Source organism: Daphnia pulex, chromosome 3 (genome assembly GCF_021134715.1).
Source record: "Daphnia pulex isolate KAP4 chromosome 3, ASM2113471v1".
NCBI classification, from domain to species: domain Eukaryota; kingdom Metazoa; phylum Arthropoda; class Branchiopoda; order Diplostraca; family Daphniidae; genus Daphnia; species Daphnia pulex.
In genome coordinates, this window is record NC_060019.1 from 7,679,954 (window position 1) to 7,705,423 (window position 25,470).

General features: G+C 43.4%; 1 protein-coding gene across 6 annotated transcripts in view; it reads left to right on the forward strand.

Moving 5' to 3' along the window:
* The window catches only part of LOC124190482 (sodium channel protein para-like), a 39,601-nt gene that overhangs the window by 5,137 nt on the left and 8,994 nt on the right, over window positions 1-25,470 (forward strand). For 2 of the 6 annotated variants that reach the window (XM_046583150.1, XM_046583149.1), the window contains exons 2-25: window positions 842-1,570; window positions 1,682-1,953; window positions 2,791-2,829; window positions 7,462-7,617; window positions 12,020-12,225; window positions 15,079-15,207; window positions 16,501-16,592; window positions 16,744-16,956; window positions 17,334-17,394; window positions 17,599-17,917; window positions 18,106-18,396; window positions 18,478-18,739; window positions 19,846-20,084; window positions 20,259-20,325; window positions 20,401-20,502; window positions 20,593-20,852; window positions 20,956-21,129; window positions 21,233-21,395; window positions 21,492-21,679; window positions 21,767-21,974; window positions 23,367-23,411; window positions 24,660-24,797; window positions 24,984-25,125; window positions 25,197-25,321. In XM_046583150.1, the coding sequence (XP_046439106.1) occupies window positions 1,798-1,953; window positions 2,791-2,829; window positions 7,462-7,617; window positions 12,020-12,225; window positions 15,079-15,207; window positions 16,501-16,592; window positions 16,744-16,956; window positions 17,334-17,394; window positions 17,599-17,917; window positions 18,106-18,396; window positions 18,478-18,739; window positions 19,846-20,084; window positions 20,259-20,325; window positions 20,401-20,502; window positions 20,593-20,852; window positions 20,956-21,129; window positions 21,233-21,395; window positions 21,492-21,679; window positions 21,767-21,974; window positions 23,367-23,411; window positions 24,660-24,797; window positions 24,984-25,125; window positions 25,197-25,321 (3,775 nt within the window). In that variant the 5' untranslated portion in view covers window positions 842-1,570; window positions 1,682-1,797. The remainder of the gene's footprint in view (window positions 1-841; window positions 1,571-1,681; window positions 1,954-2,790; window positions 2,830-7,461; window positions 7,618-12,019; window positions 12,226-15,078; window positions 15,208-16,500; window positions 16,593-16,743; window positions 16,957-17,333; window positions 17,395-17,598; window positions 17,918-18,105; window positions 18,397-18,477; window positions 18,740-19,845; window positions 20,085-20,258; window positions 20,326-20,400; window positions 20,503-20,592; window positions 20,853-20,955; window positions 21,130-21,232; window positions 21,396-21,491; window positions 21,680-21,766; window positions 21,975-23,366; window positions 23,412-24,659; window positions 24,798-24,983; window positions 25,126-25,196; window positions 25,322-25,470) is intronic. The other 4 variants (XM_046583151.1, XM_046583154.1, XM_046583152.1 and 1 more) reach the window with 3 other exon arrangements.

Genomic DNA, 25,470 nt, shown 5'->3' on the forward strand with positions numbered 1-25,470 from the left:
GTTTTTCTTTTAGATACGTTTTATATATCCAATCAAAAGGATTGCAGAGCCGAGATGGTGGTCACTGTCTGTTGTTTTATTTGGTTTCGTTTTGTTTTATTTATTTATGCATAAAATCAAAATAAATTTGCCAGACTATATAGTCTCTGCTGTGCAGTATTACTATATAGACTATGGGGATATATATGGAGGCACTGGGCTGACAAACGATAGAGATATAGAGGAGCACAGCACATAAATCTGCCGGGCTTCAACGCAGCAGCAGCAGAGACTCTTGCAGCAATAAGAAACAGCAACCCGAAAAAAGAAAAGAAAAGACGGAAAAAATGGAATGATGAAAAGTTTTGCATCAATCCGCCTTTGCACTTTATATTATACATATAACCAGGAGCCAGAGAGCCAGAAGAAAAACAAATCTATTTCACTGCTGGGCGTACAAGATATATATTTATAATAAATGCGTGGGCTTTCCAGCACACCGCACTCGCTTGCTAGGCCATCTCTGCTGGCTAGGGCATTTCATATGATTCCGCTGGAACATTGCGCTTTGTTATTACGTCCAGACATTTCTTTGAATCAATGGAATTTATACACAGCTCTTAAATGGCGGAAAAGAATATTTCTCCGGATCTCTCCATTGTTTTATTGAATATCCATTCACATTATTATTGAAGAAATAAGAAGGGGTTCAGTTTTATTGAATCGAAGGGCCAGCCTCCGATCATTTAAACAGCCCCTGGCCGGCCATTTCTGGTGCACTTTTTAAATTAAATTTACTATAAATAAATAAGAATGTCGATGTTCTGTTACATATTGTACGATATACTATATTTGATGACAGGACATTATTGAGAATGGACGGGACGGCGTGGCTGTTGCTGCTGGCCCTCGTGCTGGCCCCGATGGTGAACGCTTGCGACCGGGCCGCCTCGTCCTCAGCCTCGCCCGCTTATTCCGTCTCGGCGCTGCTGCCGGCTCCTGTTGATGACGACTGGCATCAGAGCTTATTGAGGTTATTTGGCGCTCCATCAGCATCGTCGTCATCAGTTCCAGTGACTCCACTGCTGCGTCCAGCCTCAGCATCATCGGCCATCCATCCCGTCATCTACTAGTCCGACCCGCATACTCGCTTCTTCTTTCTTCTTCCTTCTATAGTCGATGTGCTGCTGCTTCTTATTTCGCGGCTCAAATTCTATTGCGACTCGACAAATATTCACCCCAGTGATGTACGCGGATCAGTGTCGGGTGCGGCGGATCAACTGAGAAATATAACGCTGCCGGCTCCGTGCAAATCAGTGCCAGCCCCGCTGGGAAATATTCATGCCAGAAAGAAAGAAAGAAATAGTTTGTTTCTTCTTATTCTTCTAGCCAAGTGAATCTTAAACTGAAAAGAAGAAGAAACTTGTTGTTTAAAAAAAAAAGGGAAAATCCTAGTGAAATCCTCTTGAGGGGGACAGACTAAACACACACACACACAACGATCCGGCTGCTGCTGCTGCGCTGTGCTTCCACGCACTTAAAGTGGCACCAGCCAGCGGGCCAAGGAGCCGCCCAGCTCCTGTCAAAACAGGTAATGTAATATAGCCATCGAAATTTTGTTTTTTCGTCCATGTGTGTCCGCGTAGGTTTGTGCACAGCAAATTTCAATGTAACAGGAATTTGAAAATCAAATAATCAAAAGGCGCAGAGCAGAGGAGGACGCCGACGAGCGGATAAGTCTGAAATTGACTTAAAAGTCCAATTGTCCGGTGCTTGTGCTGGTTGTGAGCGGCTGTGCTGTGCTGTGCGGTGGTCATCATGGTCGAAGATCACGAAAATGAGAGCAATGAAGACGAAGAGGAGCGCCCCGTTTTCTGTCCCTACACCCGCGAGTCTCTGCTCCAATCGGAGGCCAGGATCGCCGAAGAGGAGGCAAAGAGAAACGAGCGCAAAAAGAAAGCAGAGGAGAGCGAGGTAACCATTACGCCTATTTATTATTTTTCTATAGTTGTATATTTCTCTCGAATATATATCTATACATACGTAATTTTATTTAGTATATATATATAAATATGTACATCTTTTTTTCAAAAAGAATTGTCATTTATTGCCTTATATATATATTGACGTCCATGCTATATTTATACATCTATTCTTCTTCTTCATTGGATATTTATTCATCACTTTTCGATGTTGTCGTCGTCTTGTCCATCAAATATTCAGTCACCTTGTTCTCTATATTATTATATCCTTTTTTTTTATTTATTTATTTCTTTGGCTATATTATTCTATTTGCTGGATATATATATTTATATATCATCGATTCTTCGTTATGTCTCGTTCAATGTCTTTGATACTGCCAAAAGTCTCTCTATTCTATTATATCCCGTCGTGTCGTTTTTTTAATTTGATTTCTATATTTCTCATTATGTGCAATAGCTCATTATTTTCATTCAAGACCATTTTGAAACAAGAAAAATAGATTTGATAAGAAGAATATCTAGCGACAATTCGCTCGAGAACCCCCTGCACAAGGAGGGGGCGACCTAATTAAATGGCTAATTGCCAAGAGCTGCTCTCGGCAGTGCATCTATAGGAAGGTCATAGACGTAAATGAATAAGGAATGTGGACTATATATATACATATATACAAGCTCTATAGAGTGGCGATAATCAAGTAGTATATCATAGACATGTGGTTAGACCGCATTTTTGGCTAGATTACAAATGAATGGAAGAAGAAGAAGAAGAAGAAGACAAAAAATAAAATCACATGGCAAAATTAATGATTGTGGGGTCCCCTATATATAGGTCAGATTGGGCCTGAAGCCCCGTAAAAGGACTAAGGAAGTAAGGAAATGAACTCTCTACATCCTTCTTTTCTCCTTTCATCTTTTTTCTTTCTTTCTCTCTCACTCTGACCCCCTTTTTTTCTATCTCTTTCTATCTCTTTTTTTCTATTCTCTCTTGTGCTGTGCTGTGTGTAGAGAGTTTTGCACGTCTATAGAAATAGATAGGCTATATACTGTAGTAGTATATCGAATGCCATCAATCTTTCTTGGCCTGATGATTGATTTCGCGGTTCGGTTCCATTCGCTTTCTCGTTTTTCTGATTGACCTCTGCTGCTGCTACTGCTCCTGCTTCACTTTCTTTTTTAGAGATGTATATAGAGTCTTTGTCTTGTATTCTTTCTTCTGTACTACTTTTCTCTCTGCTCTCTATCCCGCTGGACCTCTTGATGATTGAGTTTTCGGCTTGTGTACCATGATGCCTGCCAAGTTGATCTCTCTCTTTCTCTCTCCTATACATCTCTAGCAGCATCTTCTTTCTTTCTCTCATTTCTGGCCACTCAGTCTTCTTCTTCTATATACTCTTCATCTATCCGCGCACATCTCTCTCATCCATCTGGCTAGTTTCCTGCCACTCTACAAAACTTTCTTTTTTCTTGTTTTTTGTGTTTGGGCCTTTTTTTATTATTATTATTTCTTTCTCTTTTCTGCACGGACAGACAAAGACACTTAACAGAGATCCTCCCCAACTCTCTCTCTCTCTCTAAAGACGACAAAAAACCTTTCTGTGCTAGTATATATTTCTTCGACCCCTACATCCAAATATTTGGACAAAAAGATGCGATGGCAATAAAACTCTCTCTCTCTACCTAATAATACAAGCTATATATAGGCTGAGAATTCTAAATGAGACGTTGCTAAATAGCTCTACATGGACATTGACTTGTTGTGTTGTCTCTCCCATCGCCCATTATTCATCGCCCATGTCCAGCAGTCGACATCAGAGCAGCGACGTAGTATTACAACTATCTAGATGAAAGACAGGACAAAAGACTTTGGATGGCGCTGGCCGTCCCCCGGAAAGAGAGAGAGAGAGGGAGAACCTTGTTAACGATTGATAAACAATCGGGAGCCCGGGCTGATGATGGTGGCGTGGCCAACGACACAGCTGCTGCTGTCGATTCCATTTCAATTCCATTGGGGGGAGGAGGAGGAGGAGGAAAAGAGCAAAGGACGGGCAGCAGCAGCACGAACTGTCCATTGCCTAGACTCGGCCCTATACTCGAGTTGACACACCCACGGACACACAGAAGCAGCAAAAGAGACAGAGCAGTTAACATGGTATGGGGGGGATGGCCAATAGGTATAAAAGAAAAAAAGAAAAGGGGGCTATACTATATAGACTCCATGGATAGTAGTAGCACTGCAATAATATAATAGGTAGACGTACGTACGTACTGCTGGACGGACACATATAAGACGATCGACCGTGCGTGAACGATCGACGTCGCACAACCGCCATCAGTTTGAGATGGACGCCAAGGCCATTGCACCTTATACAGTCTGAGAGAGAGACGAGAGAGAGAGACACAAGGGACCACCTCGAAATCGATGAGATAGAAAACGCCAGGCGCTGTGCTATGTGCTCGTGTGCCCGGTTGTTATAGTCCCACAGCGGCCGCCGCTTCCAAACGCGACTCACCGGCGTCCCTCACCAACTTTTTCTCACTTCCTCCCCTTTTTTTCTTTTATCCGTTTGTTCGGCTCTTCCGGCCATCCGCCAGCACAGCTATACGTGTATACGTGTACAAAACACACAGTCAGAACAAGGAGAGAAAAATACAAAATAAAAACGATCCGAATTTAAATAAAGGGAAAAGAGAGAGGTTGGAAATCGCAGACATGCGACCGCCCTATCGGCGGCCCCTGTGTCTATCGTTCCCGCTGGATGAACTCGTCCCGCTCTGTTTTGTGTGTCGTCCAGGTTGTTCGGTCCCTTGTATATGTGTGTGTGTGCTGTTCCGCTTCATTCAACAACGTTGTCCGGCAATTGGGAAATGGCATACATCAGATAGATTTCAGGTCGATAAGGGAGTCCCGGAGTCCCTTAAAAGGCATCGCTCGATTTGACATGGACGAGCTAGCAATCGTTTTTCCTTTATAGATCTTTCTTTCACGCCCTCTTCCGGTTGTTCCGCATCATCCCTCTTCCGTATATTATACATACACACAGTTACACACAACCCGAAAGTTGACCAGAGATTCCGGCCCTTTTGTTTAACGGATGCCTTTCGTAGTAGTATGCCACACCCCGTCACTCGTTTTCTTTATTTCCCCGTTGATTTTTTCTTTTCTTTTCTACCAGACATATTATATCCCCCCACGCTATTTCATTCATACCCATCCTTCATTCCATTAATTACACGCACCTTCATTAGATATTTTTCTCTCTTTTTTCGGGCTGCTGATTTTTGTTTTTCTCTTCTTGGCTTTTGATTGATTTTCTATCTCTCAGACATTTCTTGATTGGATTCTATTTTTCTCTCTACATCTTGATTTCTTTTTCCGAGCTCTACGTATACTATTTATACATATACCTGAAACTAGAACCATCAGTTGTATGCGTTTCTCTCTCTCTAACGTCTGATTTATTAGACTTCCTCGAATGCATACATAGAAAAACACACACGTCTATACATATTACACACGGCGAGGCTTTCCACGGATTCACCATCCACTTTATGCCCGATCGAACGTCGACGACCATCAGACTCCTCAATCGAATTGAATTCAGAGATTTTTTTGTGACCGGCTATACCCTGGCCCGTTGATCAAATATAGACTCAACAAGTTGTAGATTAGATGTCCTGGTCTGCATATAAGATGAAATAATTTTTGAGTCGGTTCTGATTTTCGATCGGTTTGTTTGTGCCCGGTGATTGGTGAATCTGATCGCGAGTCCTCACTTCTTTTCAGCCTTTCATTTGCGGCCCTCTGTACTGTAGATTTATTGTACAGCAGTGGTCGATCATTTGATTGGAAATACCACACCCTGAAAATCATCTAGATAGAGTTTATACTGATACATGCGCATCACATCTATTTATTATATTATATCATAGATCGGGTTTTGATTGAGTGGTAGTTTTCATAGTGCAACTTGCATCCTCTATGAGCCTATATTATTATTATTACGACCATTATGTCTGATGTATAATTTATATTAGTTTTATACAAAACAATCATCAGCATTATTATTATTAGCGGGTTAATTTGGATTGGTAGGAACGATTTATTTTTAGACCAAAAAACAAGTAGAAGACATTTTATTTATTTTATTATTTAAAAAAAAATCGCGGGTGTCACCGTTCACTTGTTTTCTTGAAAAAACCACCCCCCACCGATTTTGATGTTCCGCCTCTATTTTTCATTCACTTTTTCCTACAGTTTTTTGTCTTTGTCGTTTGTGTGACGTATTTTTAGTAACTCCTTTGTTGTGTCTGTCAGTTTGTGTGTGTCTGTGTGTGTGTGTCTGTGATGTGCACCGAATCGGGAGAGAAAAGTCTGTCCGTTGCCGGGCGGGAAATAGCAACAGCAGCAGCAGCGCCAAAATTCCGAATTCAAATCGATTTCCCCCGTATTATATGTAATAATATAATATCTAATGTCTAATGCAATCCGTGATTCCGAATTGAGTTTCCATCCAGACGTGAATTGAACACTGGTCTTTCCTAGAATCACATACGTATGTATCTATCTATCTAAACTCCGGCGGCGGCTATGCTGCTGCTGTTAAATCCTCCGGGGTTCATCTCGGCGCTGCTCTGCCGCACGCACGAACGCGCACTGCTATACACTCTCTCCTCGGTAACGGACACACACACTCGTCGTGCTGTGCTGTGCTGTGTGTGTGTCTATACATCTAACGCGTCTATATTCCTTTCTTCTCCATATACACACACACGGGCGCAGCAGCAAGAGAGCTGGGCGCCCCAGCACAAAAGGAAGAGAAAATGTCTAACGCACAGCGGCAACGACTCACGCTCCCGCTCTGATGTTCTAAGCCTTTTGCCTACACACAGACACACACACACAGTGGGTTGGAGCGAGGGTTGGGGGGTTGCATCTCTTCCTCTCACACCCATCCACCCACACAGCCCTTGGGCGTCTTATATAGTTTGGGAGAATGCAAGAGCCAATCATACACACAACAAACACAATCTCTGTGCTGTCGGAGAGAGAGGAAGGCGGCAGCTTTCTTCTTATTTTTTATTTTTTTATTTTGGGCTGTTTTTATACATCGAAGACAAAATCGATACAAGAGCGAATCTAGAAGGCCTCTCTCTTTTCCATGGATGAGAGCGGGTGTGGCAATCTTTGATGAATGGAATAAGCAACGCAGTCGCTCGTTCTCAATGAAAAGAGTCCCGCGCCCTGATGATTGTTGTTTGTTGTTGTTGTGTTGTACATGCACATGATATTCTGTGCTGTAGAGTAGTGACTTGATTTGTCCAGAGTCTATAGCCCAAGTTGATTATGATTTTTGCCTGCCTAATTTCTATTTACAAGTTCCATTTATTTATTTATTTTATTTAATTTGATTTTGGGTTTTTTTTTCAAATTGAGCGCGTATGAAATGGATGGCCGTAGATCTGGGTAATAATCTTTGTCTTGTAATGTAACAAACTAAAGATGCGCTATGACGAAGACGACGAGGACGAAGGACCCAAGGCCGACCCGACGCTGGAGCAAGGCATGCCGTTGCCCATCCGGTTGAACGCCGTTTACTCGCCAGAACTGACGGCCGTCCCCATCGAAGACATCGATCCTTACTACAAAAATCAAAGGGTATGTCATGTGGCTGTATAAGAACATTTGATTGGATTTTTCAGTCCTAATATGCCTTATCACATTCAAATGAGATAATCGGCTATATGTCTAGTGTTTACGCTAATATTTATCTAATAGCGCAGCACACAGTTGGGGCTAATTATTAGAAACGTCTTCCGGGCGCAATCTAATGGATAGAAAGGCCAAGACAAAAAAAAATTGGGTGGCATTTGCATCTGATTATAGTTGGGAGCGCATCTATACAGCAGAGAATGGAGGCTACTTGTTATTCTTTGCAATGGCTGTTATGTTATGCTACCGTGCTAATGACGATGGCGCCTTATTGTCTCTCTCTCTCTGCTGCTGTTGCTGCTGATATTAGGCCTCTCTCTCTCTCTCTCTCTCTCTCTCTCATTTGCATATCCGGTTACCACTCCCCCCCCCCGGAAGGAGGCTTAGAGCGTCTATAGAAACAAGAGCCCGGCGGCAACGGCGGTGGGTGCTCTTTGCATATAACAGCGCCACGCATTAAAAGCCGACCCATTTTGCTGGGGCCAAGGTTGGCATCCGATCCACGAGCTCTTGTTGTCCTCCCTCCTCCCTGCAATTTCCGTCGGCGCAAATCTCTAAACGGGCGGCGCGGTTATTTACATACAACAACATCAACAACATAAAGACGGGCGAAAATAACAAAAAAAAAAAAGATATCCATTCGGCTGCTGCTGTCTATAGATCTGTGGTATTAGACTACTGTGGACTTGGATATTATTCCGTTCTCTGTATAGCTGCTGGTAAAATGAGATGAAGAATGGGTAATGGACCTATACTAGTATACACTCCGCCGGAGAGAGGAGAGGAGAGATAGACTCAATCGTGCGAAGGGTACATGTCAGCAGCTAGGAGCTCTAGTGCACAGCAGTGCTGAGGCTATTAGAGGCTCTCCTGCTGCCTATACACTTTCTGCAATTTAGCGACGGCCATGCTCTCTCTCTCTCTCTCTCTCCTCTAGACGCGCCTGTTATTTGATCTGACCGGCCCGAGTTCTGCTGGATGATGTTTGCCATTGCCAATGCCAGTGTGTGTGTGTGTGTGTGTGTGTGTGTACGAATGACGAAACAACAGAGAAAGAGAGAAGAGAGAGTAAAAGGAAAGAAGAAGAAGAAGAAGAAGAAGAAGAAGAAGAAGAAGAAGAAGAGAGCGAAAGGCTAGCCGTGCGGATCAATATGAGCTGCTAGCCGAATCCTCGGCGGGGCGGATCCTCCACTTTTCCTTCATCCATCCATCCATCCAACCGCCCGGCCATCTCTCCCTTTTTTTTTTCTTCTCCTTTTTTTCCATCCACCCCCTCAGAAAACCCCCGCGAAATACAAAAAGAGAAGAAGGAAACAAAAGAGGGGAAAACTCAACAGCCCAAGCCTCCCAGCTCAACTCACAGCTCACGAGAGCTCAAGACGACAGGCCCAGCAGCTCCCCAAAATGTCGCGACATGACGGCCAGAAGAGAGAGAAAATATATATATAGAAGGAACACGCCAAACACAGAAAAAAACTCAAACTTTTCTTTTTTTTTTCTTCCCTTCGACATGATTCCGCAATAAATAGATGGGAAAATAAAAAAAAATAAAAAAAGCAAAAAGCCGGAAAACTATAGACACACGCCGGAGCTGTCGTCATCGTCAGAGAGCCCGGCCTCTCTGTGTGTGTGTGTGTATGTACTATTTAGTCATGCAGTTCGTGAATGCGACGATTCCATTCGTCGAATAGTATAGACGAGAGAAAGTCGACGCATTTTTCTCTTCTTCTTTTTCGTTTTGGCTTTCGATCCTTTTGTCTCGAAAGTGAACCGCTCGGCTCTATTTCCTGGCGACAGCAGCAGCTAAAGGCAGCAGCAGCTATATAGCAGCAGCAGATAGAAGCGGATCACATATCTAAATAGAGGACAAACTTCCGCGCGATGGATCAGTGCGCATTGAGAGAGAGAGAGAGAGTCGAGTTCTTATATAATATTAGGCGCTGCGCCTATCAAGACAAACTCCGGCGGGAATTTCCTTTGGGTTTGTCCCCAAGGAGTCGATCGACTATTTTCTCACGAAAAAGAAACCAAAAAGAAATAAACGAAATAAAAGAATATCAAGCGAGTGCGCGTTTAGTAGAAGATTCAATTGATTTTGATTTGACCCCCTCTCGTTTTCTTTATATATTTATTTATATATAGCTACACACACCGGCCGTTATTGTTGTTTTAACAACTCCCTACCTGGACATGTAGACACACACATTCTCCAGGGCTTGAGTGGAACGCTGCGTGTGCGATAGGTTTGAGGTACCGCTGCGAGTCGGTTGGGATTGGGAGGGTGGTGGCGTCGCAATAGCATACAGGAACCCAACGATCCTGTACGTGTGTGTGTATACTATACTATAGCGGAATGTCTGCAGTGCATGTCGACAGCGCCCAGTTCTTGGTCTCTCCATAGCACCGCCGCCCGTCTATAGAGGAGAGAGAGAGAGTCAGCCCTGCCCTCGCCCCGTCGGTGGTATTGATCACATTGCGGCTGCTTTCGGTACCGCTGGTGTGCTGGAGCTGCCGAGATAGAAAGGAAAAAAAGGGCCACGGCTATAGAGTATATAGCATGTATATAAAGTATAGAGTCGCACAAAAAAAACCACCACCACCACCAGCAGCAGCCAGGAGCAACGGGAAAAACAAAAAGGAGTTGCCGGGATATAGAAACTGCTGGAATAAATATCAGACGGGCGCGCGCGAGAAAAAAGAGTACAATCGCTGGGCTTCTATAAATTTATTTTGTTTCATTTAAGTTTGGATATTAGAATTAATCAGATATAAATTTCGTGGGAAGAGGTGCGAGACTAATTAAAAAAAGAATAAAATAAAAAAAAGACGCAATTGATTATTGATTGGGTGGTTGTGTGTGTGTGCTGTCTGCAACGGGATTTCTCGACGAGGTGTGTGCAAGAGTGAAAGCACTTTCTCTCTTCTCTCTCGCCATTTTCTTCTTCCTCCCCCCACAATTCCACACACACACACACAGAGAGAGAGAAAAGGAGAGAGTGTGTAGTATTATATGTAGTTTGGGCCATAGAAGACGACGCTCCCGGCTGCCGTTATATACATATATACACGCTGGGTGGTGGTGGTGGTGGTGGGTGCCCACCCACTCTGCTGCTCCAGCTCCTGATGGAGTTGAAAAGACGGATCAATATGGGAGAGAGGGAGAAAAAGAGAAAATGCAACGAGAGAAAAACGCGGAGCCCAGCCACGGCGGTCTATATACTACTAGAATGGACGAGAGCGAGAGCAGGAGCGAGAGAGAGAAAGACTCTGCTCCGGATGATGGATGTCGGCTGTCCGAAAGCTCTCCACAGCACCACCGCACACACACATTGCCAGAGAGCAACCGGACTGGATTCTCTGCTCTCTCTTGCTCTCTCAGCAGACGTCATTCTGTAGATATCTTCTAGCTGCTGCCCCCCTCCACCATTCTCTCTCTCTCCTTTTTAGATATGGCGCGGAGATGGGTGCAGACAATTGTTAACACCGACTGACAATGAGACTAGGAGCCATAAGTGGCTCCTAGCCCCCTTTGCTTTTCCTTCGCTCCTATATGTAGCGCCGTTATACACGGTCCAAGACAAGAAACTACCGCATACTATCAAAATAATTTCCCTTTTTTTTCTTTTTACTTTCTTTCTCTTTCTCTTTTTCATAGACATTTAAGAATTGATGCCATCGTGTCCTTTGTGTATGTGTGTGTGTTGTGTTCTCGTCTGTCTAGCCGGGGTTAAATTGGCCAAGGCAAAAAAGGGGAAAAGAAGAATAAATCCAGAGGGGTTGTATAATGTGTCGTCACGCGGCTGTGCCGATCTATATAGCTCAGCAGTCTACATATTATAATATACGCCAGCATAGTACTATATATATATACTATCCAGCGTATAGAATATTATCCGCGTATAATATATTTGAGGCACTATATAGAGCTGCACGCGATTTCATCATGAAGCCCGGGCTCTAGCTACTACGGTACTCCACATCTAGACTATGCACAGTATTCTGTAATATGATGTGTATAAATAAATATATAGTCTTTAGATGTTATACCCTTGTTCAGGATACAAAAGGGGGAAATAGCGCTGACTTCGCCTGAGGGTACGCTGGCGAAAACAGAATAGAAATATCGAAATATTGATTCATATCAGAAATGACACAAATATTAATTCAATCTTTTTTTCTCGTTGATTTTTTTGTGTGTGACCGTCTTGGACCTGTGATCTGCCTCGTCTCGTGCGTGATGTGCCTATCCTCCCAATGTGTGATCGTGTCGTTTTTTTTTTGATTTTTTGGGGTTGTTGTTGTTGCGATGGTGGTGGTGGTGTTGGGGTGTTTGGTTCGGTGTGGGCAGACGTTCGTGGTGATCAGCAAAGGCAAAGATATTTTCCGGTTCAGCGCGACGGACGCCATGTGGCTCCTGTCGCCGTTCAATCCCATCCGGCGGGTGGCCATCTACGTCCTCGTTCATCCGCTCTTCTCCTTCTTCATCATTCTGACCATCCTCACCAATTGCATCCTCATGATCATGCCGCCCAACGCCTTCATCGAATCCACTGAGTAAGTCGCACCCGTCCGCATTTATTCTCTCATCTTCTTCCCGTCTTTTATTATCTCTCATTTTCTCATTTTCATTTCATCAGTTGAAAATTTTAAAAAAATTTTAAAAAAGAAAACAAAACATTTAAAAAATTGTTTTATCAGTTTTGATCGGACCCCCCAGATAATGAAAAGAAACAAAAAACAAAAAAAATTGACGTGTGTGTGTGTGTCCAGTTATTGAGTTATTGTGTCTCCATTATCATTTTCTTTTTTTCTTATTTTCTTTTTTTTCTCTCTCTCTCTCTTTTTTTCTTGATCCACGATTTCGGCGGACACACAATAAGGCTCGTCAGCGGTTCACGATGTGTGTGTGTCTATAGCTCTCTTCTTTTTATACATGGCGGCGGGCAGTATATATCGACAGAGTTGTGTTCTAGAAAAAAGAAAAGAAAAAGAGAGAGAGCCATATTAACCGTGCTGGGTCTATATACTGGGAGCCACCAGCAGGTCATCGAAGAGATATATACTGTTTAAGGTGGCCTGTCTGCAATTAGAGACTATGGTGGTGGTGACACTGCAGAGTGATGGAGGAAAGCGGCAGCAGCACACAGCATATCAAACTCGTATGGAATCATTTTGTCTTGAGAAAACAAACAAAAAAAGCAGCTGTAGGATATTCGCAAATAATTTGAAAAAAAAACCCCATCAAATATAAATCCCTTACATAGTTAGGAATTTTGCTAGTTTTGTCTTGCGAACCCTTTTCCACACGAATTTTTTTAAAAGAGAGTTCAAGTTGATCACCCCACTCACACAAATCTGGTCGTTTTCTTCTTCAAAAGTATAGTAGAAGACTTTGTAGTTCTATTCTCTCTATATATCCCCCTTGATCATTACATCTAATCGTTGGCAACATTCTCTCCTTGGTATATACATATTTGTATTGTTAGTTATTTTATTTTTATTTTTTTGTCTTGTTGTTTGTTGGAAACAAAACCAAATAAGGATCGCCGATCTGTTATGTGTGTAGGGCCAATAGGTCAATGCGGATCATCTAATAATGGCTCATGTTTATTTTCTCGGGTGGGTGCGGGTGACACACTATAAACTGTCGAGAGAATATCTAAGCAGTTCGACGCCTATATAGCTGTGAGCTCCTTTCAATTTGGCCAGTGCGAGCTCCTTAATCGAAACAAGGGTGGCATAATCAACGAGATTAGATCGCTTGTTACACGTATAGAGACTCTCTCTCTCTATACAGAGGAGCAGCAGTGTATCTTCCACTCTATCTGCCCATCTATCGCAGGAGAGAGGGAGGGGTATTGATTGATGTCTGAGGAGAAGAAAGGAGACGGCCCACGGAAGGTACAGCAGCTATATAGCAGCTATATAGGATACTCGGGGCCGTTTCGAGTGAATAACGCCGGCGAAATGTAGCGATGGCGAGTGAGAACCGAATTCTCATTAGTCACAGCACACACACACACACACAGACAACAGGGCGAGAATCAATAAATGGAATAAGAAATAAGCAGCTCGTCCATCAAAGTGTGTGGAACGACATTGCGGTGCCGTTGTGGTTTCGTCTATTCGACGAGAGATATCGAGCGGAGCTGTACACCACCTTCATCTATAATTCGGCTCCTATCAAAACATTAGATAGACTCTCCCCGTAATAATAATAAGTCGGTATAGATTGCGCAGCAGTTTTCACGGAGAATGTAACCGCCCATTCATACAATAAAGAGACGACATCGATCACCGGACAAAGTCGGCGGGTCCATCAATTGTAACTTGTGTCATTCAGAGTTCGCCTACATATGTAGCCCCTTCCGCTATTTATTTTGTTTCCTATTTGAAATAGCCAGATAGGCATCGTGAATTGAAAATGAGCGGGTATATAGTCAACTGTGCCGGCCTGACAGGAAGGAAAACACCCGTTACGATTTTCTATATTATGGAAATGCCAGCGTACACGATATTTTTGACGTCATCGGGTATAGACATTCGGTAGTACAGTAGTTTGCATTGCCTTGGCTGGCTGTTCACCTCTCCGGTAATAATCGATACACGAGCTCAAGTATAGAAAAGAGAATAAAAAAAATAAACGTAATGATCCGTGTGGTTGGATATCGCCGTTGTATATCCACTAGAACCGACGAAGGTAATATCAATTTAACTCGTTGAATTGGACACGACAAAAATAAAACAGGAGATTCTATTTTCGAGTTGGACAATGTGCAGCTACTGTTTTTATTGATGGCGATTTATACTGACGTCAATCGACGCGGCCATCAAATTGCGTCAACAACTCCAAGGGAAAAAATATATATAAGAGACAAACGGCAGGATATAATGAAAAGATAGCCAAAAAAAACAAAAGATAACACGTGTTGTTGTTGTTGGATGTTGTCTCGTTCTCCCCTTACTATTACTTGATTCCTCGTCACACATTTTCCTCATCTTGTTCGGTTGAGTCTCGTTTTTTCTAGATATTTCTATCTATATATCTATATAATCGTCCTTGTCGTCGATATCTTTGATCTCCCCTTTCTACTCTTTTCTCACCACCTTCACGTTACACTACAGTATATACAGATCAAAACCGTACCGTATATTAACATTTATTCCCCAACAAATTATTTATTATTATCTACGTTCCTTTTTATTTTTCGTGTTTCTGTTGTTTGGTTGAATTCTTGTTGGTCGTTCTCTATATCTCTCTCGATATTTATATACTTGTCAGTTGGCCAGTTTGTCTTTGATTATTATTATTATTCTCATTATTATTGATTATTATTATTACCCCCCGTTCGTTTTCTGTTTTTGGTCGGCTTGGGAATTTTCCTTTTGTATTTTTTCTGAACGCAGGGTGATCTTCACATCGATCTACACGTTCGAGTCCGCGGTCAAAGTAATGGCCCGCGGCTTTATCTTGAAACCCTTCACATATCTTAGAGATGCATGGAATTGGCTCGACTTCATTGTCATTGCCTTAGCGTGAGTAGCGTCTCATCGACAGCCTTTTTCTTTCCTTCTATCTATCTCTCTTTCGATCTCTCTTGTTTCTCTGTTCTCTCTCTCTCTCTCTCTCCTCTCTCTCTCCTATTTTTTCCTGTTATTCTATCGCTCTCTCTCTCTCTCTTTATCTGTGTCTGTCTAGAAGAATCTATTTAGAACAATCTGTATCATCTTTTTCACGCTCTTGATTTTCAAACAAACAAAGCAAATTTAGTTACCTACTAGTTCGATATTAGAGAAAGACCGTCTATTCCGTGTGTGACCGAGACCCCTATATCTCTCAAAGTATCTGATCTATTCGCCTTTAAAAAAAAAATCTAATCAATATCAAATCAAAATAATTTCAAATGGAAAAATTCAGACACTTGGAAGATATAGCCGTCTCTGTGTAGTTTATACGTACATTATCAATTCGATGGTAGTTTCATTCCGCAGTCCTATTGAATCATTGACATTGATGGCCTATAGACTATTATTTATTATTGATAGATTGAGAGATTTTTTTCATTTCCGTCTATAGGGCTCTCTATTCTAAAAAAAAATGATCAATGATCCAAAAGGAACCTGCGTGTCTGTCTCTCTATTATTACAGTATTACATTTGAAATTGATATTAGTCGCTGTAGATGTCGTTCGCTGGATATATAACCTTTCGTTTTTATTTTTGGTTGAGTTTTTCTCCAATTGGTTCCCATCATATCTATAGTTTTGATCATTTTTCACAAAACAGATTGATCGATGATTAGTCGCTTTATTCCTCTCTTCTGAAAAAAAAAAAAACAAAAAAAAAACATGAAGAAAGCCAAGATGTAATTAGTAGAGTCCACACGTAACCTTGTCCTATATATCTATACATATCCTCTCTTTGATTTCGATTGAAATCGATTTATCATTATTATACATATTACACAGTTATTTATTTTTTTTAGGTTCAGTTATAAGGCTAATGACTTTTTTTTTCTTTCTATACCATAATACATAGTCTTATATACATATAGAGTATATGACTGATTATATTTCAATTTGGCGGGGGAGAGAGTTCAAGAAAATAGCATTTTTCTTTTTGTCTCTCTCGTTTCTTTCTCTTTTTTTTTCTCTCTCTCTGTGCGTGTGTGTCTGTGTTCCTCTCCCTCTGCGTGACCGCGACATCGGCCATCACGTGTATAACTTGACATCGAAAAATCCCAATTCCCCTCCACCCCTCTGAATAAAAAAAAAAACAAAAAAATCCCAACCAAAACACGGAACGTGGAATGTGTGTATAAAAATATAGGTACGTGACGATGGGAATCGATCTGGGAAACCTGGCGGCATTGCGGACGTTCCGAGTCTTGCGAGCGCTCAAAACCGTCGCCATTATCCCAGGTCAGATAGCGCCAGACTACTTGTAGTATAATTTAATATCGGCAATAATCATTTTGATTTGAAATAACCCGACGGAATGAAAATCAATAAAGTCATGCAGAAATGAAATCATTAATTTTGAAAAATGTTTGGAATGTGTGGGACAAATCAGGATTGAAGACCATCGTGGGAGCTGTGATCGAGTCGGTGAAGAATCTGCGCGACGTCATCATCTTGACGCTGTTCTCGCTGTCCGTCTTCGCCCTGCTGGGCCTGCAGATCTACATGGGCGTCCTGACGCAAAAGTGCATCCGCTCCTTCCCCAGCGATGGATCATTCGGCAATTTGACCGACGACAATTACGAGGCCTTTGTTTCAAACTCTTGTAAGTTTCGCCATGATGATAACCGTTTGCAATTGATTGCCGGCCAATGGGCTCTCTCTCGGGCGGCCTTGATATTTCTCGATGTGTAATTATTAGAAGAAAAAAAAAGAAAAAAGAGCAGCAGAGAAAAGACTTGACAGTGTTGATTACACACCCGGCAATGGTGAAATACGAGAGACGCAATGCTCCCAATTAAGACACAGTCCCTGGGAAACACAAAAAATATCTTTTTGGGGGGGGGGGGGGCTGCTGTGTATATGGGGCTACTATATATCGCGTGCTGTAATCCTATTATTGTGGGGTTTTTGATCTCTGATCCCCAACTCCCTGCGCACATCTGATTCTATTTCCCTTTTTTTTCTTTCACTGTTATACAGCCAATTGGTATAAGGACGACACTGACAACTATCCTCTTTGCGGCAATTCCTCCGGCGCTGGGTAAGCCAACGTGATTTTTGTCTTCCTTTGCTTTTCTTTTCGGTTGTTTTGGGGTCATCCATAAAAGCAGCCGACAGATAAAAAGAGCCAGCCACTTAAGAGGAGAGGACGGAGACCCTTATTTGTTATATATTTCTGTGTGAATATGCCGTTGAGACGTCAATTCTATAATTGTTTTATGTGGATAAAAAAAAAACGAACCAGGCCGTGCCCGGAGAACTATACGTGTCTGCAGGGTTATGGGGACAATCCCAACTACGGCTACACGTCATTCGACAGCTTCGGCTGGGCGTTGCTCTCCTCGTTCCGGCTGATGATGCAAGACTACTGGGAGAACTTGTACCAGCTGGTGCTGAGAACGGCCGGCCCGTGGCACATGCTCTTCTTCATCGTCATCATCTTCCTCGGCTCCTTCTACTTACTCAATCTCATCTTGGCCATCGTCGCCATGTCCTACGACGAGTTGCAGAAGAAGGCCGAAGAGGAGGAGGAGGCCGCCCTCTTGGAGGAGGAGGCCATCAGGGTCAGTCTCATCTATCATTCATTGTTACGTCATTGTTCTAAAAAAAAAAAAAAAAGAAATCGAAATGGCTATTTTTATTCCTTGGGAAAACTTTGACGTTTAATTTGATTTCGTAACTTGTTGTGTGAGGAGGACAATGGCGCGGATGACCGGATGTTTATTTTTTGGGCGGGGTGGTGGTTGCACAGGTAGCGGAAGCGGCTGCGGCGACGAGAGAAGAGGAGCGCGAAGCCCGGATGAACAAATCGCCGTCGGATTTCTCCTGTCAAAGTTACGAGATGTTCGTCGGCGGCCAGGGAGCCCCGCCGGAAGGCAGAAGTTCGCTGGCCGGCGGCGGCGGTCCAGGCGGAGGCAACGGTCACGACGGCGACTACAGCATCCGCGAAAAAATGAGCATCAAATCCGACGACGTCGATTCCCTCCTGGGCGGCGGCAATGTCAGCGATTCGCGGATGAAAATCAACGGCCGCGTCCGCAAAGTAAAATTTCATCCATCGGATGTTCGGCTGTTTGCCCAGCAGCTTCATTCATCGTTTTTCTAATTTTTTTTTTCATTTTAGGCCAGCCTGAGTCTACCTGGATCGCCGTTTGCAATGCGCCGGGCGTCCAGGGGTAGCCACCAGTTCACGTGGCGGAACGGGCCCCGGCGGATGGGCGGCGCCAACAACAACAGCAGCAGCGCCGACCGTAAGCCGCTGGTTCTTTCCACTTACCTGGACGCCCAGGAGCATTTGCCGTACGCCGACGACTCGGCCGCCGTGACGCCCATGTCCGAGGACAACGGCGCAATTGTTGTTCCCCCCTACGCCCTCAACAACCTCGGTAAGTGCTGGCCCCGAACGGCCCCTTTGTGTGTCCGGCAAGTAACCGTGTCTCTCTCACTAACTGTTCCGTGATTGGACATTGACTGAACCTGTCCAGCAACTCTCGTCCCTGGTCTCTCGACTCGTCTACTCTTATTATTACTAACCCCCTGCGGATATATAATGATCGATTTGGCTTCGATTGAATCCAGCAGACGTATATTCCGGGTGTGTAAAAGTGACGGTTGCCGAGAGAGTTTGAGCCTTTTCTGTCACGGCAACTAACTCGCAAAGTAGTACAACCGTCGTCTCCTTTTACTATCCAGGGGGGCCGGCAGTCGTCACTGGGGAAAATCAATCCTATCGGAGTATAATACCAAGTGATTACCCGATTTATTTTGATTCTCTCTCCTTTTTCCCCGGAATTTTGTTTTTCTACCCATCCGGCGATGGAATCAACTAGCCCGTCACCTCTCTAAGACATTGAGGAATCTTGATCTCATGGATTCCCTTTTCTATTCAACTTTAAATCCCAACAACAACTCAACAAAAGAAACCCAAAAAGATTTGAGGGATATAAATCCAGTTGCTTGTGTCGTTAGTCAATCCTTTGCTTGGTCTATTAAAAACTAAACGAAAGAAGAGAGTTGATCAGCAGCAGCAGTCGGTGTCTCGTATGTCAGAGATTATTGTAACGACGACGGGCCTAATTTTGGCCCGGCGCCATATGTGATGAGCCCAGCACAATCAGCCCACGTTAGTCGAGTTGCCCGGCCACTCCATATTGCCCGTTGTGGCCCGTTGTATGTATTATCATCGGCTTGGATTGCGGCCAAACGCTAATGGCCAACTGGTTATTTAGTTTATTGAGAGATTTCTTGGCATCTTCAAATTCCAGATTGGCTTATATAATATAGTGATGCATGGCGGGGGGGAAGGAAAATCCCGGTGATTTTCCTCTTTATAGTCGCAAAGACAAAAACTCCCTAAGCCAAAAGCGACGGCTGCTGTCTCTCCGCACCGCTGGAGTCGTGTGCTGTGCATTGATTAATTAGCAATAACGACGGAGTGAGAGAGTCGAGTCAGACAAGTGTTATTATAAGAGCGTGTTCATCTCTATTTTAGGTTCTAGACAGGCGTCGTACACGTCGCACATGTCTCGGATGTCGTACAATTCTCACGGGGATCTGCTCAACGGGAAGCCGCCGGCCATGAGCGGCGGCGGCAAGGACTATCGATCCGCTGCCAACAGGGTGGCAGCGGCCAACGCCTCCAGTGCCAGCCGACCGACGCTCGTGCCCGACCTGGTCGTCGAGCACAGCCGACACTATCATCATCATCATCACAATCAAAATCATGATTACGTAATGACCAGTGTCCTCGTTTTTTTCTATTATTATTCGGCTCTTGTTGTTGGTGCCATGTCCAGCAGACTAACTATTAACAATATTGATCGACGACGAGTTCCCCCCTCCTCGCCCTATGGGCATTAATTCAATTGAGACTGATTTTAGATTGTGTGTCAATTAATTCCATAGGATCACAACGCCATGGACAATCCGTTTATCGAGCAGAGCCAGAAACACGCCATTGCCGATCTCAAAGGTTGGCAATGTTCACAGGATTATTATTACTTGATCGATTATTATTCATCATACAATAATTGTCACTTAATTTCAGCTGATGATGATTTAGATGCTATTGCCATGCACGACATGGGACCCGAGCGGATGGTCCAGCACCACCACCACGGAGAGCATCGAGAGCATCGTCTCCATTCACGTGAGTTTGATTATTTTCTATATTCCTTTTTGCATTGCAATTTTCGGATTGGAAGAGTGGGGGAATGATGTCATTTGCTGTCGTCGACAGACGCGGTGAATGAGGAGGACGAAGGTCCCAAGATCAAGGAGCGACTGCTGGCCCTTTCACTCAAATATCTGGACGTTTGCTGTGTGTGGGACTGCTCGCCTTACTGGGTCAGTTTCCAGAGGCTCATCAGCCTTTTCGTCTACGACGCATTCATTGAACTCTTCATCACGCTGTGCATCGTCGTCAACACGCTCTTCATGGCACTCGATCACCACGGCATGAACGAGGAGATGAGTCGAGCCCTCAAAATGGGAAACTACGTAAATTTTGTCTTATTTTTGTCTTTTCATTCTAGAAATTCTTTTCTAAATGTTTTTTTTTTTTGTTTTTTAATTAAAATAATGGACCGGACTGAAATTGCAGTTCTTCACGGCCACTTTCGCCATTGAGGCCACCTTCAAACTGATCGCCATCAGCCCGAAATTCTATTTCAGAGAGGGTTGGAACATCTTCGATTTCATCATCGTCTTTCTGTCGCTCCTCGAGCTCGGCCTGGAAGGTGTCTCAGGCTTGTCCGTCCTCCGCTCATTCCGATTGGTAATTTCCTTATCATATAGTAGTCTCCGCTCATCTGTCGCCACACAATTGCATTGACAATCCTCTTTTCCATCCGTCCCGTCCACCTCGTCTGTCCCGATAGTTGCGAGTGTTCAAATTAGCGAAATCGTGGCCGACGCTCAACTTGCTCATCTCCATTATGGGAAAAACGGTGGGCGCCCTGGGTAACTTGACGTTCGTCTTGTGCATCATCATCTTCATCTTCGCCGTCATGGGCATGCAGCTCTTCGGCAAAAACTACATCGGTACGCGTCGCATATAGATTCCCATCATTCCATGGGCCGGCCCTCTCTTGTTGATTTTAATCCCTCTCTCAATCGTCTGTGTGTGTGTTGGTACAGACAATGTGGATCGGTTCCCGAACAAGGAGCTGCCGCGTTGGCATTTCATGGATTTCATGCACTCGTTCATGATCGTGTTCCGAGTCCTCTGCGGCGAATGGGTCGAATCCATGTGGGATTGTATGCTGGTCGGCGATTCCACCTGCATCCCGTTCTTCCTGGCCACGGTCGTCATCGGCAACCTTGTGGTCTGTTGTTTGGATTGTATTACGTCTCGGCGGAATAAGCAGATAATGATGTGGTTTTCATTTTTGATTTGGTGGGTTTTTGTGTAGGTGTTGAACCTCTTTTTAGCCTTGTTGCTCAGCAGCTTTGGCGCCTCGAACCTATCGGCTCCACAGGTGGACAACGACACCAACAAGTTGACGGAGGCCTTCAATCGGATCTCGCGATTCAAGCGCTGGGTCCGCCGTTCCGTTTCCAACGGATTCCGCATGATACGCTCGAAATTGACCAACCAGATCTCCGACCAGAGAGCGCCAGGTGAGTTGCCCCTTTTCCAAATTGGTCCTTTTCATTTTCAGTGTGGGGTCGTGTCGTTTGACACGAAACATCAAACGAGAGATCTAGTCTTTCGTTTATATTCTCTTCGTGCACACAATTACCAGTAGACGAGACATTTGGGGGCGATATCTTGTAAAACAAAAAAACGTGACGTCTTTTTTGATTGAATTTCTTTTGTCTGATTTTACTCTCGGCCATCGCGTTTAAGCGCGGGTCCCTAATCTCTGATGTAATCATCAGTTTGATTAGAATTGCGCATTAAGGGCATTTTGACAGTTTGGTTAATGAAGTCACGGTCGTCGTTAATGCGATCAGCTTATAACGTTGAAGAACATCTTTCTTGGTTCAATAAATAGACGACTATGACGTCATTTAGAGTAAAATCATTCAAATAAGAAAAGGGCAACAGTACATCACCACATGATGTGCTGTGTTCCTCTTGACGATAGTAAGTCAATTATTATTATCATCGTCGTTTGTTTTGTTATTGTTTTCTTTTCCTTTTCCTGTGGTTGTTGTGGTTGTTGTCTTGAAATCGGACTGAACGGGAGGAAACTAAAACGAACAAAGTTTGCCGAGCGGTCGGATCCGGATATGTCGCCGGATTGAGACTCGTACGCGACTCGTCCACAGTCCGCACGCTGATTCGGTTGCTCTGCCTTTATCATTATGATTTGTCAAGCTCCGTGCTAGCTGCTGCTGCTCCTCTTTTTTTCCGTTCCATTACAAAGATTGACACGCGCTCCCGGGGCTTGGCTCGATTCAATTTCCTTAACAACATCCAACGAACGAACAGTGGCATCGCGTGCGTGGGCTCACAAACAGCCAATGAGAGAGACGACCAAAAACACACGAACACACATACACAAACAAATAAAAAATAAATAAAAAAAAAAAGAATGAGGAAAAGGCCGTAACGAAGCGAATTGATGGCGGATTTCCAGTTCCGCAGTAACTAAATACATTTACAGACCGCACATAACATCGGTTGTTCATTTCGTATTTGGCGCCTCTATCTTTTTCTATATACTACGTTCCCTCTCCATAAAATCAGTCTCTTTCACGCCAACATCGGCAACAAAGTAAAATGACAAAAATAAAGTCTTGGTGTATTTTTATTAATAATAATCCAGTGGATAAATCATATAATAAGGGCCGTCGTTATATATATTCTATATACTATAGTAGCAGCCTCGATCGACTTGTTTAGAATTTGTTGCGTTTCAATCTGCTACTGTTGCAACTATTTTATTTTGATTTTTCTCTTCTCTTTCTTCACCATTTTCTCTGTTTTTTCTCTCTCTCTTTCTTTCTTTGTCTCTCTTGTCTTTTGGGGGCCTTGCAACAACAAAAAACAAAACAAAAACGCAGCGTTCCGGGATATAACGTACATGAAACTCAGGCCATTCTACAAGTGTATGTATCCCAACTTATCTCATATCATATCATTAATCAATATCCAATTTAATGTAGTAGTGATCGCATATACTGCATAGTATATGTGTATACATTAGATAGAGTCTATGTAATTGTTATTTCATATATTAGTCAGCGCTTTTCACCCCCTCCTACATTAGACCTCGATTATCTTGATTCTATTCGGTTTGGATTGTTTGGTTTTGTGTGTAGAGACACTTTATATCAATGGTGAACCGGAAGTACATTAGCTCACGATTCCATCTTTTTCTACATCCGTAGTTCCCGTAGTAGTCTTCTCTTGCTCAAACTCTTTGCTGCATATATCTATTCTTCCTCTTCTTCCATCAATGTATTATTATTTTTTCTTTTGTATTTGATTTGATTCTCTATTCACTTTCAGTTGTAACTTGTAACTGGTAACCAAAATTAACCATATCCCGGTTGTCATGAACTCATAAAAAAAATTGTCGTCTTTCCTTCCTTTCATGCGGATGTACATATAGTCATATCACACCCTTATTTCTATCAACTGCCAGCTAAAAATCATTTTTTTTTAACCTATACCAGATTCTCGATCAGTAGTTGTGTCTACACTTGGTGTTATATTAGAGTTCTTTGCTGCCTTCAAAAAACAAAAAAACAAAATAGTCCCCGCTATGAAATCGCTAATAATTCCCCAAACAAATATGTAGCACACTATTTATCAATGGCCATTTGATTTTCGGGGGGCCAGCGTTGTGTCATCGCACGGGAACAACGTCTATAGATACATTTCTCGGCAAATGAATTATTTTATTTTTTTCTTCTCAGCATTTGATGAATTTTATATGATTTTTTCTTCATTTGCAAATTTGAGTTGTTCGTTTTTAATTTTCGCGCGTCAAGGCATGCCCGGCAGCTCTGCCATATACGGCGGCATATACAAATCGTCGTAAAAATAGCTGCGAGTTGCTTGTTTTTGATTGCGGTTTGACGCCATTTTGTGATTTGGTTATATTGGCCAGTAGTGGTTGTTAAATTGTGTTTCTGCCCGTGGTATTTTTGTTTCATTTCACGCCCCGGTCCCTTTATATAGACAAGAACTAAAATACCCCGCGTCATTCTCAAGAAAAGCTTTTCTCTTATTTAAAAAAAAAAACAAAAACTAAAATTTAGCAGGCGACAAAAGATTCTTTGCTTATTGTTATTTGTCTCTCCTTTTCGTGATTGTTTCTGTGTCTCGGGTGAAATCGCCGGCTGCTGCAGACATGAACCGCGAGACGGATGTCGAGATGAACAATACTGGGGCGGCCAAGATGGCCAACAATAGCGGCAACGCCGATGGCACAGCGCCGACGCCCGTTGAACTGCAGGGTTACGACGCCGTAGACAGCGTCATGCGCGGTATTCCGCATTCGAAACCGACACAATTTGCACACATATCCTCCTCCTCCTTTTTGATCACATCACTTTTAACTCCCCCCCCCCCCCCATCCTACCCCCCTTTCACTCCTATCAATCCCCTTTTTGGCCGTCCAATTCAGCTGGAACTCTTCCACTTATTCCACGTTTCTTGTTATCATTTGGCAGATGAATCGATGAGCAAATTGAAGAACAAGAAAGGAGCCAACAACACTTCGGCCGTCTGTCCCAACAGCACTAAAAAACGGCCGGACGAGCTGGTCCTCGACATTGACTGCCGTAAAAATCCCAAAGACGACGACACCATCAGGTAAATGACAACTATCTATTATCGCCGCATCAAGAGCCTAACGTCGATCCTTGTTTGGGTTTGTGCAACAGTTACCAATCGTACGGGAGTCATTGCCACCGGATAACGAGGGATGAGAGTCATAAAGGTAGCTTACGGGTCGACTATTACGACGAGAAGCGCAATGCCAGCAAAGAAGATTTGGACGGCTTTCCAGGTAACGATCCTAGCCCACTCCCCATTGACTTTGTTATATATATATACTTGTTGCTGTGTGTAAGGATTGATAGACTCTGATCCTCTGCACACTGTCCGTGTCCACTGTGCGATTACGGGAGACACAGAGAAAGGGAATGAATCCTGGGA